At 38.7% G+C, this 15,920-nt stretch overlaps 1 protein-coding gene across 3 annotated transcripts in view; it reads right to left on the bottom strand.

The window, feature by feature from the left end:
* Positions 1-233: 233 nt before the first annotated feature.
* ATG2B (autophagy related 2B) overlaps positions 234-15,920 on the bottom strand; it is a 76,826-nt gene continuing 61,139 nt past the window's right edge. For 2 of the 3 annotated variants that reach the window (XM_034768016.1, XM_034768017.1), the window contains exons 36-42: positions 12,128-12,332; positions 10,975-11,044; positions 10,276-10,358; positions 8,394-8,515; positions 8,106-8,260; positions 5,744-5,893; positions 234-4,351 (exon numbers count right to left, since the gene is read on the bottom strand). In XM_034768016.1, the coding sequence (XP_034623907.1) occupies positions 4,121-4,351; positions 5,744-5,893; positions 8,106-8,260; positions 8,394-8,515; positions 10,276-10,358; positions 10,975-11,044; positions 12,128-12,332 (1,016 nt within the window). In that variant the 3' untranslated portion in view covers positions 234-4,120. The remainder of the gene's footprint in view (positions 4,352-5,743; positions 5,894-8,105; positions 8,261-8,393; positions 8,516-10,275; positions 10,359-10,974; positions 11,045-12,127; positions 12,333-15,920) is intronic. The other variant, XM_034768018.1, reaches the window with a different exon arrangement.

The following is a 15,920-nucleotide window of genomic DNA, read 5'->3' as shown; positions in this document are numbered from 1 at the left end:
AGGCACAGGCAACCTTAATTCTGGCATTTTCTAATTTTTGAGTGCTTGACTTTGCAACCGTAATACTCATTTAACATAGATATGCAGCATTAGATTTAAAAAACAATAAACCAACTTAAATCAGATGAAAGGCTAATTGCTTTTACATTTTCTTATAGTTACTTCTGCTTTTTTAAAAGAGAGGTCATTTTCTATATTAAATTTATACATTAGGATTAGAAAACTGACTTGAAGCAGAGTAAGATGTTTATTAAGTATTGATTCCAATCCACAGCTTTTTCCATTAAGTATATTTAACAGAACAGCCTATTTGTATGAGGCTTTTACCATTTTAATATACTAAAATATACATCAAGATTGGTGCAGATAAGTTATGATCTAAAAATAGTTCTCAAATATATATGGAGGGCGCAAGTACTTTAAGCAAAATAAAGGAAGATTAAATATTTTAATTCTTTTCAAGAGTGGTTTTTAACTTCATAAGATTCGACTCTCTTTGCACTAACAAATTATATACAAACAATGCCACAAAACTACTTTACCAGCAAATATGTAAAAAATATACACATACATATACACACAGATCCTTTTCTGTCTAAACTACATTAGGGTGTTTTTTTAAAGGAAATCCAGTGTAAATACATGATTAATATTTAAGTACTAACTGCAATTAATTATTTTTTTTAATTTGTAAACAAGATTCATAGCAAGTTAAAGTAGTTGAGAGAAGCATACATTGTGAAGGTTGGAAATGGATGAGACTGGATGAAAAGATGGGTGTAAAATGATTTAATATATACACATGTTGAAAAAGCTTGTATTGCTGTGAGAACTGGGATGGTTTGGAATATACACTTAATCTAAATTAATTGCTGGATTTCACTGTTATTTTACAACAAACAAACCAAAAACAAAAATACCCCAAAAACATTTGAATGTACTTAAAATTTGGGTATCACATTTTCAGGGGTCGGGATCAACTCCAGTAACAAAGGAATTTAGCTTGTTGATGTCATCCTGCCATTTAATAGCATTTTGCTTTATCAAGAAAACCCATCTCACTAGTGACATTAAACACTGATAAACTGTACAATAGCAAATAAGAGATGCAAAAAAAAACCAAAAAAACAAACAAACAAAAAACACTGTAACTGATCTTTTTAGTGATGAAAAAAATTAAACATGGACAGCCACCAAGTATGTAGTCATTGGCGACATGACTACATGTCCCTAATCTATGTGCAAGTAAGTAGAGGGTATACTGTATTACTAAAATTGTGTTCTGCTCTGCAGTTTAACAACTGCCAACTAATACCTGAAAGGACATGGAAGCTGCTTCTGAATGGAGCCAATTATAGGCTCCTCTTAGTCACATGTTTATAAATAAATTTTTAAGAATGATGGAAGTGATCTCTACACCAGGTACTTCCAGGGCACTTGCCACTACAGTGTTAAGAGCCAAGATGCTTAAGAAAATCAAGATGACAGTTTTGAGCCTGTCTCCCTGTATAGCATCAGACAAAGCAGTATTAAAAAGTAGCATCGGTCAGTATTTACACCTTTGTGAATACGTATAGGGAAGAAAGCAAAATAGAATTGTCTGTTATTTACACATCTGCACATTATACAGTGTGTTCAGATCTGTTTAAGCTCATTAGGAGTCATGAAAAGTGTTAATAACTGTAACAGAGTTTGTTACAATGAAGAGCTCAAGTACAATAACCTTATCGCAAACCTCATCATGCTAATGCAGATATACAGTACTGGATTTGGAAGTTTGTGTGCCAATTACATATACACAGATGTATCAGCCACTATAATCAAAGTTTTAGTTAAACCTTATCCTGTGTATTTTGTAAAGTGCCCCCCCCCCACACACACATTTATAGTAACGAATAGAACATGTGGTGAATCCCTTTTTCTATACCCTATACAATTTTCTGATTAAGAACATAGGGTATCCACATCTGCAACACATTTTAAGACAGTGTCCTAGTTTAAAGGTTGAATTTATTTATTTATTTATTATTTAAATTTAAACCTTTCTGTGCTGCTTTTGCAACCTAAACAAAATTCTTCTAGCCTATGAGAACCAAGAAGCTAACCATAAACGGATCAGTTTTACTGAGCAGGTTGAATGAGTTGCAAGCAGTAAACAGACAGCACAAATAGTGAAAAGTGAAGTTTGAAAATTTGAACTATTAAGAGACTTAATGAAAAAGAGAGCTTATAAAAATATAATATACCTTGACAGTGTGGATCTGTGTAGAAATAATATATTCTAAGGGCATCTCCCTGTACAGTTTGATTGTGGGGAATCTGCAAATGAAGTAAAACTAAATAGCCCTTTCTTTAAATTCAACTGTCAAAAATAGTTTATGTATATGATAAATAGACAGAGCTACACTGTCTATTACAGTATATGCCAATTAACTTGGACATACCTTTACCAGCATGGCTGATATACTGGTATACTAGCCTAATAGTTGCAAATGGTAATGACTGCAGCTACAATGTACTACTTATAACATAATTCCACTTATGAGGATTCATTCAAGCGGTGTCAAGTGATTATGATGCATTTACCCAGGTGTGAAATGCTCACCTGTGATCTTTTAATATAGAAATTACCAAATAATTGACAAGGAAAAAAATAAACCCAAACCCAAAAACAAACCCCAAAGAAAGATGAAGTGCAGTAAGTATTCTATTTCAGTACAATAGTTCACGTCATTAAATCTTCACAGTTTTTGGGAGGTGGGGAGTGGAAGTTAAATGGCATCTCCTCTCAGCTGTGACAAGATGCTTAATTGATACAACCAGCCAGTGACTGGGTATCCCAATTAAGTGGATTCTAGTATATCTAACAAACCCAGCAGTAAAATGTGCCATTTTTAAAACCAATGACATTTTGCTTAAAAAAAAAAAAAAAAAAGGCAGAAGCTGAATGAATTGCTACTCATGACATTCAGTTAATATTGTATTATAGGAGTTTTGAAATATACCATGTTGTGAGAATGGCAAAAAACAATAGTTTGTAATAATGTAACCTTTAAATAAAGGGAAGATTATTAAAATATATTCTGCATATTATTTTAAACTAAATTATGAAATTGTATTTTTTGTACTCTGCTTAGGGTACCTCATCTAAACAGAAACCTCTTTCCTACACCAGTTCTATAACTGCTTTATATTTAAAGTATAATTATTTCATGATAGGCATCAGTACATCAGAAGACAAAGAAACTAGTATTTTTCATTTAATAGGTAGTTTAAACAAAGGTAAGACATATTGCATTTTGTTTTTCTTCCCTTAAAATTTTCACCAAATGTTGTCCCTTTCAATAATTTGCATAAGTTTCTAAATCATAAAGGATAATGCACATTTCTGTTTATTCACACTATAAAAAAAAGCACAATATACAGGCCATATCCTTTAAAGTGCAACACAACAGAACATGTCTGCAACATTCAGGTTCTTCAAAAGCCCACAGAAGTAGGAATTTGATATTTAGGAGGACAATTATTGTTCACAAGCATATGAACACTGAGTGTAATTTCTGAACAGTTACCAAGAGACTGTCCTTGTTGTAAGTGCCACACTAAAAACAATGCTCATGACCCATAAAATTATAACATTCTGTCTGACTTCTTATCATATGGCTTCCATGTCTGATGTCCAAAACGAAATTCTTACTCTTTAGTTACTGAAGAGCATCTATGGAGCTCTTTATTGAAGATAATTCTTCGAGCATGCTCAATAAAACTTTTAATATACACACAAAGGGACTGCTGATTCTAATGGCAAATCAAATGAACCAAGAAAAATATGGTAATTGAAATACAGCAAGCATGTTTCTGACTTGGCAGCAAATGCTCCACTGTGTTTGACACTAGCTACCAAATGTTTTGGTAACATGCAGCATGTCCACAAGCAAGTACCAATTTGCTTTTCATTTCTGAACTTTTTGGTTGGATGTTTTGATATTAAATTGTTTGAAAGCCTCGTTCCTGAGATGAGCACAATAAAATGAAATGAGTTCCATCTAAAGCTGCCACTGGGACATAATGTGATGTATTTCCAGCATCGTTATTCTCTTGCTGAGTCATATTTAAAATATCAATCCTCCCCAAGGCGCCATTTCTGTGACTCTTCTTGACGCACATCTGGCCGGATTTGGTTTCTCATTCCACCTAAAACATTTGAGGTTGCCTCTGTTGCGACAATCAGAGGTTTCACCACAGCTGGTGGAATTTGGCGGAGGACTCCTCCTACTGCTCCCGTTACCCCTCTGTTCTCATGCTCTCGAGCAGCAGTTTCATATATGGTCTGGGCAGTGTCTGTAATTCCCTGGGGAAATTAAAAAAAAAAAAAAAAATCAGTTACCTAAGAAGAAAATCCATCCTCTTCACGTTAGGGCTTGTCTACGTGGTGGGGTAATGCACTCTATGGGAGTGTGATTTCTAAAGCACACTAATATGCTGCGCATAAATTGGTCTGTGTAGCCCTGCTGTTGTGCACTAATGGTTCCCTAGTGCACTTTAATGTAGAACTGTTTCAAACAGCACTATGTAAAAGTGCGCCAGCAGAGTCTACATGGACCAATTAATGTGCAACACATTAGTGTGCTTTAGAACTCAAATCCGCATGGAGTGCATTACCCATTGTGTAGACAAGCCCTTGCTCAGCAGAAAACTATTTGTGTGTATTACATCAACATTTTACCGTAACTAGACAAGTTTAATGTGGTTGTTTTGATATTTTTCTTATTAAAATCTGATAAACATAGAAAGACTGATTTAATAGAATTGCTTGGGGAAAACTTCTTGGGCAGTGAAGGTAGCAGGTTTGGGCTATTCCAAAATGATGGAACTCACTGAAACTTCCTCACCTCTATTAGACTCACCTGTCCTCCAACTATTGTTGTCACACAAATGTCACCCCAAATAATGACCAGAATAAAAAAAAAGATGGACATTTTTACTAACACACAATAGGTGAAACAAACAACTGAACCACAATATAACTAACTACATCACAGCTAATAATTCAACCTTTTAACATGCTGCTATGGTAGAGAAAGACAAATTTCATTTGTTTCATGCACAGGCTGCTGCTTAAATCATAAAAGCCTGAAATTTAATTTTAGATGCCACAAAATAAGAATAACCCCTACGTCCCTCTCAGGTTGTTGATTTTCACTAGGACAAATCAGCAGAACACTATCAAGGGAGATTAGGTTGGATATTAGGAAAAGGTTTCTAACTAAAAGGATAGTTAAGCATGGGAACAAGTTATGTACTGAGGCTGTGGAATCCTCATCATTGGAGATTTCTAAGAACAGGTTAGACAAACACCTGTCAGGGATGGTTTAGGTATACTTAATCCTGCCTCAGCTCAGGGGAAAGGAGCAGATGACCTGTTGAGGTCCCTTTCAGCCCCACATTTCTATGATTCCATGAATGCAAATCTGTAGAACACAGATTTTCTATTGACTCAGGTTATAATTCATTTTGTTTGCAAGGTGCCTTGGCCTAATTCTGTTTCTCAGATTTTCCCTATGTGTGAGGCTTTTATAGGGTTTGGGCTAATGAATTAGATTGTATGTTTCAAATGATCTGACATTTCTCGCCAGCTGAAATTTCACAATAAGAACTTTTTAATACCATCTTACATATTTCATATTTTGCTTTAACAAGGTTTAATTGCAGTTTGGTCAAAAATAACAGCATTTTTGCATACCTCTTTTACCACACTGTATGCTTTGGCCACACCTTCCCGTAAGTCTACTGGCTGATGAGCTAAGCGATGCCGAGAGAAACGTTTGACCTTTTTTGTCTCAATACAACTAGGACCTGGGGAGACCATGTCATAAGCAGTTTCTGCAGCTGCCTAGGGATCAGTTCAAATGAAAAATAAATTAGTATATTCTTAATATAGCATTTGATCACATACCTAACCAAAACAATTTACAAAAATTACAATGATAATCCAGCATGTACGTTCTTGGTTTTTTTTTAAAAAAAAGATATAAATATGCATTTTACATGCATTCCTCCCTCCTTCAGTTGTTACCACAATACTGGCAAAATAGGCGTTAAAAAAGGGCAGACAAACATGGCGTCAGAAGGTTTATATTACACTCCACATTACATATTAGTAAAACAGTCTCATCACTTTTACACACAGAACCACAACACAAGTCATCAGAAATAACATAATTTATGTTCTGCCTCCTTCCCTCTATCTCAATGTACAGAGATACCATAACATTAAAACCCCTTTTTTATTTTGTTTCACAGTGGAATAATTTTAAATCAAGGTGATTTTAATCACTGACTTAAATGATCATTTAAATAACTTTAAAAAAAATAATTGATTTAAATCAGGTTGGGGCAGGGAAAGCTCCAGCATTTCTGCTGCCCCAAGCAAAAAAAAAGCCGCGATCGCAATCAGTGGCAGCAATTGGGGAAAAAAAAAAAAAGCTGCGATTGGCGGCGGCGGCAGTTCAGCAGCAGGTCCTTCGCTCCTAGAGGGAGTGAGGGACCTGCCGCCCCCGAATTGCCGCAGGTGCCGCCCCTCTCCCTTGGCCGCCCCAAGCACCTGCTTGTTAAAGTGGTGCCTGGAGCCAGCCCTGGCTTGGGGCTTTGTAAAACTATCTTGAAAATTTATGCCACTGCAATTTTAAATTATCTTATAATGAACTAAATTATAAATGCTGCTTTTTAATTGTCGCTACTGGTAAGGTTTATATTTTATTTGAATTTTACAAAATGGCAGTAGTTGAAAATTGAAAATTAAGACTCTGTTCCTAAAACACACAAGCAGGTATGTACCTTTACTCATATGAATAATGCCATTGACTTCAATGGGAAATCTCATATGCATAAAGTTAAAAATGTGCGCAGTAAGTATTTGCAGCTTCAGGGGCTAAAATTGTAATTTTAATAAACTCTTTTCTCTTAGTGCATAGAACGGTTTTCATTTCAAAACAAAATTACTTCAGTGTTAACAGCAGAAAGTTATTCTGAGTTTGAAAACATTAATAAAGTTAACGTGAACTTTTTATATACACAAGCCAAAATTTTCAGAAGTAGGAGCCTAAAGCTAGGCTTCTAAACCCATATTTAGGTGCCTATGCTGGGATATTCAAAAGCACCTGAGTGACTCAAGAGCACAAGTCCCACTGATATCAAAACTACAAATCCTAGTGGAAGAGTACAGCTTTGTCCAAGCATTTTGGCTTTTCTGACTCTTGGGGCTGGTCTACACTGGAGGGGGGGGGAGATCAATCTAAGATATGCAACTTCAGCTACGAGAATAGAGTAGCTGAAGTCGATGTATCTTAGATCGACTTACCTCCTGTCCTCACGGCGCGGGATAGATGGCCGCGGCTCCCCCGTCGACTCCGCTTCCTCCTCTCGCTCTGGTGGAGTTCCGGAGTCGACGGGGAGCGTGTTCGGGGATCGATTTATCGCGTCTAGACGAGACGCGATAAATCGATCCCTGATAGATCGATTGCTACACGCTGATCCGGCGGGTAGTGAAGACGTACCCTTGGATGTTCAATAGATTAGAAGGGGGTGTTGGCTGCAAATACAGCACAAGCTGTTTGCTTACAATTTTGTGCTGATCTCACAGTAGGGATGAGCCCCTGGGCTTGTCTCTCTCAGCATGGATGAGCATTTTAAGAATAAAACTTCTTAGTGGAAAAAAATTCCTATGTGACATCTAAAATATGTAATTCTTCTAACAAGGACAAAATATCCACTTTCACAATTAAAGACTATAAAATGGGAGGAGGATGGTAAAAAAAGGCAACATATACATTACAAATCATAACAGAAATTAAAAAATTATTTTTAACTTTTTAAAGAATTATTTTTATCTACCCTGATTTATTTGCTGTCAGTATTTCCATATTGCAAGTGTTTCAAGTGAAATCAAATAAGCCCTCTGGGTAGAGACCATCTGTTTTCCATTTTTGTACAGCACCCATCACTGTGAGGCCTTGATCCTCAGTGGGGCCTTTGGGGACTACCATAATAATTATTACTAAAAAACTTGTTCTCTTGTCTAACCTCAGATATAATGTAAAATGTACCTGTATGGTTTGAACCATTCTGTTTGTTAGCTCTAAAGCTGCCATTGCAGTGGAAGTACCAAAGGAAGCTGCTCCTCTTTGAAAGCCTCTTACAATACGACCATCCTTTCGGTACTGTTCTATTGGTAACCACACTAAGTCCTTCAGACCTTGAACTGAAATTACAGCCAGAATGCAAAACACACAACTTGTTACATAAACCTTTATACCTTGGAAGCTGTTAAATGCTATATTCAGATTATTTTACCAGTGTGATATGTATTTGAACAGTAACAGAACTGAACTCACCTAATTGCACTAATGAATGCATAGGTCCTACTCCTCCCAGGATTCCTGGTAGCTGGTTTTTCTTTATGTCATTAAGCCATTCAGTGATGGCATAAGAGAATAGCTTATCCACACCTAACAAACTGTAACAGACAGAGTTATTAGTACTATGAAAAGCAATGATGACTAAAGCTTTTGATCCTGTCTCGCATGACCGTCTCATAAACAAACGAGGGAAATGCAACCTAGATGGAGCTACTATAAGGTGGGAGCAAAACTGGTTGGAAAACTGTTCCCAGAGAGTAGTTATCAGTGGTTCACAGGACAATGAGTGGGGTCCGGCAGGGATCAGTTCCGGGTCTGGTTCTGTTCAATATCTTCATCAATGATTTAGATAATGGCATAGAGAGCACACTTATAAAGTTTACGGATGATACCAAGCTGGGAGGACTTGCAAGTGGAGGATAGGATTAAAATTCAAAATGATCTGGACAAACTGGAGAAATGGTCTGAAGTAAACAGGATGAAATTCAATAAGGACAAATACAAAGTACTCCATTTAGGAAGGAACAATCAGATGCACACACACAAAAGGGGAAATGACTGCCTATGTAGGAGTACTGCGGAAAAGGATCTGGGGAGCATAGTGGACCACAAGCTAAATATTAATCAACAGTGTAATGCTGTTTCAAAAAAAGCGAACACGATTCTGGGATGTATTAGCAGGAGTGTTGTAAGCAGACATGAGAAGTAATTCTTCCGCTCTACTCTGTGCTGATTAGGCCTCAACTGGAATATTTTGTCTAGTTCTGGGCACCACATTTCAGGAAAGATGTGGACAAATTGGAGAGAGTCCAGAGAAGAGCAACAAAAATGATTAAAGGTCTAGAAAACATGACCTATGAGGGAAGATTGAAAAAATTGGGTTTGCTTAGTCTGGAAAAGAGAAGACTGAGAGGGGATATGATAAGTTTTCAAGTACGTAAAAGGTTGTTAGAAGGAGGTGGGAGAAAAATTATTTTTCTTAAGCTCTGAGGATAGGACAAGAAGCAATGTGCTTAAATTGCAGCAAGGGAGGTTTAGGTTGAACAGTAGGAAAAACTTCCTCACTATCGGGGTGGCTAAGCGCTGGAATAAATTGCCTAGGGAGGTTGGGGAATCTCCATCATTGGAGATTTTTAAGAGCAGGTTAGACAAACACCTGTCAGAAATGGGCTAGATAATACTTAGTCCTACCATAAGTGCAGGGGACTGGACTAGATGACCTCTCAAGGTCCCTTCCAGTCCTATGATTCTATGGCTTGAGGGATGTTTTTTCTAGTGAATGAGAATAAGAAAAGACATTTAAACACTAAAATAAGGGGAAAAGTGAAGACTCAAATGCCATACTCACTTACCCCTGGCAAACTGAGGTATTTATCTTTGTGCTCTCCCCAGTAAAAAAAAAATATACATCTACAATTGCATTCTGGGATATGTTAGTGGAAGAAAACTTGTGGGGAAAATTGATAAAGAAGAAGCACAGCTTCATGTTATTCCCATAGGCTTTGAATCAGGAAAGAACTTAAGTATGTGTTTAATTTTAAGATTTTGTGGTCAAATTCAGTACATGGTTAAGAGTTGTTTTGAACAGAGCCATATTAGACATATTGTTCCTGAATTGGAGCCGTATTAGACAATTCTCAGTCCTAGTTTTCAACCCATTCACACCACAAATGTCTATAAACAAACAGTTTAAGTGCATTAAAAATTAAGTTTCTCCTTATAAAAATCATTGCAATGTGCTCTGAATTTTAAATATGCTTAATATGAGAATTTGCTTTTTGCTTGGTATACCCAAGTACTTACAACGTCCACATCCAATTTCCAGAAAAAAAAAATCATTAAAATGTTGTAAACTCACCCATGTCGATAGCAAAGTCTCTTCAACTTTAACTCTGAGCAGTTTAATTGTGCAAGACCAATCAAAATCCCAGCTAACGTACCCTGAAAATTAAATACTTGGTCAATCTGCGATACGCAATCTGAAGTTGGGAAATAAATATTTAAGAACCTTGGATCAAACACCAATTTTATTAAATATATTTTAAATTGCATACATGGAAATAAAATCTACCCCCATAGCCCCTATTTATTTTATTACAGCATTTTGAACTATGCCAGATGAAAACTGACACAAGGTGCTTTGGATAAAGAAGCCGCAATACCAACTTAGCAAACTGGTGTAAGGGAAATCTTTTGATGGAACAGGCCTCTCCAGCAGTACGGAGGTGTATCAAGGAGTGCACCCAACAGCATAGCTGGAGCTATAATGCACTTCAAGCATCCTCAGTTGGTGGCATGGTCCCTTGAGGGCCATTCCTGCTGGGTGAAAGTGTGCTGAATAACACTTCCTGTGCTGAATAATGGTGAACCAGACCCAAGGATCTACCCTATTGTTCTCACGTAATAGTTCCATGTTATTTAGTTTCACTGAAAGTTTAAATAAGTAATACTTGAGAATTTTCAAGACTACACTGTAGCACAAAGGATAGTTCTGCTCATAGAAAGAAAACACACAAAACATCAGTTTTATCAGATAGTCTCTATGTTGTCAACAAACCTGATCCATTGAGACATGTTTGCCATGGTAATCAAGACGTATTGGAACTTCTGATATAAATCGAAATTCTCTGAAATATACAAAGGAAACAATCAATTTATTGAAGTGAGAGAAACTGAAACAGGAAATAAATTAAGCCACTCAAAAGGAAAACCAAAGTATGAACCACAAATAGGTGCATGTCACATTATAAAATGATTCTCTTCAGCTTTTTTGTAAGGCATATATTACTGTAGTCCACCTTAGACTGTTGTTCTACTCCAAAATGTGAGCATAAAAAGCAATGTGGCGTTTCATGTTCACTGTTTCAATGACTTCCACATCAAATTGTAAAAGTTTATATCATCTTTTTCTAACTATCAGCCCAGCAAATTCATCTTGAGATCAGAAAGTCAAGCTGTATTCCTTCTGAATACTGTATCAGCACAATCTTTTCCATGGGCCAATTCTGCCCTTAGTTACACTGGTGCAACTGTATTGTTTTCAGTGCCTTTGCACACATGAAAAGGAGAGCAGAATTTGGCCCAGCAAACGGAATGTAGTTAACCATTCTGTTAATGATGCACGTGCTGGAACAGAATCTAGCTCACTCTCCCACAGCTTGGTTCTGCAGTGCTAACAAAAGTGAAAAGTTAATTGTTATAATGTAAGTAGATATAACTCAATACATAAGGCAGAACTATTGAATAAGAAGGTGCAATTTCTTCAGTCACTTTTTAGGTCAAAACTACTTTAAAGCTCATCTCATGATATTTTACTATTATAACCCTCTTCTCTCCCGTAACACCCAGACCCTCCCTTAATTCACGGTCATCCTTGATTGTGTTAATTTTAATTTAGACTCAGCTCTTCAGTGCAGGGACCAGTCATTTTATTTCTTGGTAAGACACCTTGCTCATCTATGGTGATGTATCAGAGCTTTTATTGAATTTCATTTTCTTCATATACACGTGACGGTTTGAAAAAGCTAACAGGAAATTCAAGAAATGGTTATTTTTCAATGATACATCATAGTATTATATTTAAGCTCTGGAAGAAAAAGATAATGCCCACTGAGGCTGCACAGAAATTATTGTAATGCCATATTTTATAAAAAGCAACAAAAATGGTAGAATACATGCAGACCTCTGGAAATCTTGCAACCAAAATTTACCTGAAAAAGACTGGTTGATCGCTGAACGACGTCTCTTCAGGTGAAAAACGATGGTCCTCTCCATTAACCATATCCACAGAATCAACACTATCATTTTGGCTTGTTTGCTTGTGTACTGAGAAAGAAATGACTGGGCTTGGGTCCTTGAAACTGCTGACATGCTTGGGCAAACTACAGGTTACATCAGCACCAGGAGACTTTTTAACTGAGATAATAAAAATTTACATACAGTAAACAAATAATTCATAGTCTTTCACAGTAATTTCAAGCAGCCTGTTAAATAAGTGTTTTGATTTGTTTTTGTCTCTAATGAAACAAATCCATGCTGTTATAGTTAAATGCACTGTGGTGTATAAAAAACGGTTACTCACCTTCTCGTAACTGTTGTTCTTTGAGATGTGTTGTTCACGTCCATTCCAATCAGGTGTGCGTGCTGTGTGCACTTAGCAGGTCCCGTCAGGTCGGCTGTGGAGCCCCCTGAAGTGGCTCCTTCATGGCGCTCGATGTATGACCCTGCTGATCTGACCCCTCTTCAGTTCCTTCTTACCGGCTACTCTGACAGTGGGGAAGGAGGGTGGGTATTGGAATGGACGTGAACAACACATCTCGAAGAACAACAGTTATGAGAAGATGATTAACTGTTTTTTCTTCTTCAAGTGCTTGTTCACGTCCATTCCAATCAGGTGACTCCCAAGCGCTACCCTGGAGGTGGGGTTGGAGTTAAGGAATCGCTGACTGGAGCACCACCCTGCCGAATGCTGCATCATCTCTGGCTTGTTGGGTGATAGCATAGCAAGAGGTAAACGTATGCACCGATGACCAATCTGCTGCCCTGCAGATCTCTTGTATCAGGATCTGCGCCAGGAATGCAGCTGACGAGGCTTGTGCCCTTGCTCTTGTGTGGCACCGGGGAAGTCAAGCGGTGTCATGGGTATGGAGCCAGGGAGCGCCAGTGCCAAGGGTCTCTTGTGGTAGAGTCCTTCCTCGGCCCTGTGTTGCCTATGGATGCCAGAGCACTCCGTATGGATACGCCCGGTGCCGGCGGTCCGCAGCCAGCTGTGGGCGGAGAGCAGATTCCATTAATAGATGCTTTAGTCGGAAATCACACTCCTATTTGGTTCTTGGCTGAAAAGCCCTGCAGATTTTGCACCTTTCCATTTGGTTCGCTTCCCCCAGACACTTTAGACAAGAGTCATAGGGGTCACTGATGGGCATAGGCTTATTACAAGCACTGCAGGGAGCCTGAGAGGGGTTAGGGATTGGGGAGAGACCCCCATTCCTAACCTACTATTTAGCTATACTAAATTACTATAATACTAACTATAACTGTAATGACTAATAGAAGAACGCTAAGGGAGCACTTGCTGAGCAAGTAAGCACTGTTCCAACGGTAGGAAGGAACTGAAGGGGGGTCGGGTCGAGTTGGCCAGGTCATATATTGAGTGCCATGAAGGTGCCACTCCAGGGGGATCCACAGCCCTCCGACGACTGTGCGTGCGCACACACCTGGTTGGAATCGACGTGAACAAGCACTTGAAGAACAACAACACTGGATTTTCACAAGAATAGTAATATGTGTAAAATGCTCCCAATATGTAAAGTTATAAATAGTTCTATAGGTAGCTAAAGCTAACAAATAAATCATTAGAAAAAGGTCAGGAGTAAAAATTTATGGTAAAAAGCTCTTGATGAGAAACTGAGTAAAATTCTCAGAATTTCAAGTAAACCTTTGTAATTTCTAAGTATTTGTAGGCTTGCAATAGCATTCATGGAATTTTAACGGAAACCCTACTGAGAATTACACAGCCTGTATATTTCTGCAAGTTGCACCACGGAAAGTAGGTGATTTAAGATTGTTTACATACATAGAAGAGAATACAATATAGTCAAAGGGGGAATAATTCTTAATTAAAAAAAATCTTATTCTCTCATTTTTGGCCAGATTTACAATGACAGTTGGATGGAAATACTACTTTAACTTAATACTAACATTTTACTACTTGTATATAAATTTAGGATACGATTCCTTCTGCAAGAACTGCATTTAACTTTAAATTAGTAACTACACATACCCTTTAAGAGAGAGGGAGAAAAAAGCATTTGTTTTGTTTATCCATAGCTCCAACACTTTACACATATGCTCACAACTTTTCCGAAGCCTTCACTAATATGCTTCAATTTTTGGGTGCCCAACTCGAGAGACATCTTGTGATTGGTTTTCAGAGGTGCTGAGGACTTATGTGGGTATCCAAAAACTAATGAAGAAACAGAACTGTGGTTCTTCGAGATGTGATGCAGATGTGTATTCCACTTAGATGTGTGCATTCCCAGCACACCGGAGCCAGAGACTTTTCCCTAGAAGTACCCATAGAGGGGCGATGCTCGCGCCTCCCCTGGCTATATGAGGCAGCGCCGCCCCAACCCCCCTCAGTTCCTTCCAATCGAAAGCCCACAGAAGGAGACTCCGATGCAAAGGGGATGGAGGGTGGGTCATGGAATACAAGCCTGAATCACATCTCAAAGAAACACAGTTACAGTAAGTAATTACTTCTTCTTCAAGTAGTTCCAGATGTGCTTTCCACTTAGGTGACTCACAAGCAGTACCCCAATCTGAAGGTGGGGCTCTGAGTCTAAGGCCTTGGCTACACTTACCAGCTAGTTCGACGGCTGGAAATCGAAGTTCTGGGTTCGACTTATCACGTCTAGTCTGGACGCGATAAGTCGAACCCGGAAGTGCTTGCCGTCGACTGCGGTACTCCAGCTCAGCGAGAGGAGTACCGCGGAGTCGACGGGGGAGCCTGCCTGCCGCGTGTGGACCAAGGTAAGTTCGAACTAAGGTACTTCGACTTCAGCTACGTTATTCACATAGCTGAAGTTGCGTACCTTAGTTCGAATTGGGGAGGGTAGTGTAGACCAAGCCTTAGAAATAGGGACTGTAGGACCACCCTTTGGAGGCCTGCATCCACTCTGGAAGATACAGTAATAGCATAATGGTCCTTAAATGTACATATGGATGACCACCTGGCTGCCATGCAAATGTCCAGTATGGAAACGTCACTGAGGAACGCTATTGCTGTCACTTGCGCTCTCATGGATTAAGCCCATAGCCGTGGAGGAGGCATAGCCAAAGCGCTCTCATACTCAGTCTTGATATAGGATGTTATCCATCTAGAGAGGGTCTGTGCAGAGACCACTCACTCCTTCATGCAGTCCGCATATGATACGAACAGGTGAGGTGAAACATAAAATGGCTTAGGACAGTCTAGATAAAAGGCTAGACATCACCTGACATCCAGAGCATGGAGGCACTGTTCTTCTGGGGAAGAGCACAGCTTAGGGAAAAGCACAGGTAAATACACTGCCTGATTCAGAAGAAACTGAGAGACCACCTTGGATAAAACCTTTGGGTGTGGTCGCAGCGTTAACTTGTCCTTAGAGAACTGAGTGTAAGGCAGTTTAGCCATTAGGGCCTGCAACTCTCACACCCTTCTTGCCAAAGTGATGGCTATTAGGAAAGTGTTTTTTTAAGACAGGAGGGGCAGCAGACAGGACACAAGAGGCTCAAATGGAGGGGCCATCAGAGCCACCAAAACCATGTTTAGGTCCCACAAGGGAACCGAATCTCAGACCGGAGGATGCAAGCAAATAAACCCTTTCAGAAATCTCCTCACCATGGTACTGGGGGGAAAAAAATGAATTCCCCTGAATAGGGGGATGAAACACAGATATAGTTGCCAAATGGACTTTCAGCAAACTGAGTGCAAGGTCCAATTTCTGAAGACGTAGCAGATAC

Source organism: Trachemys scripta, chromosome 4 (genome assembly GCF_013100865.1).
Source record: "Trachemys scripta elegans isolate TJP31775 chromosome 4, CAS_Tse_1.0, whole genome shotgun sequence".
Taxonomy (NCBI): domain Eukaryota; kingdom Metazoa; phylum Chordata; order Testudines; family Emydidae; genus Trachemys; species Trachemys scripta.
Note: the sequence above shows the minus strand (reverse complement) of the source record. Positions and strands in the feature narration are given on the sequence as shown.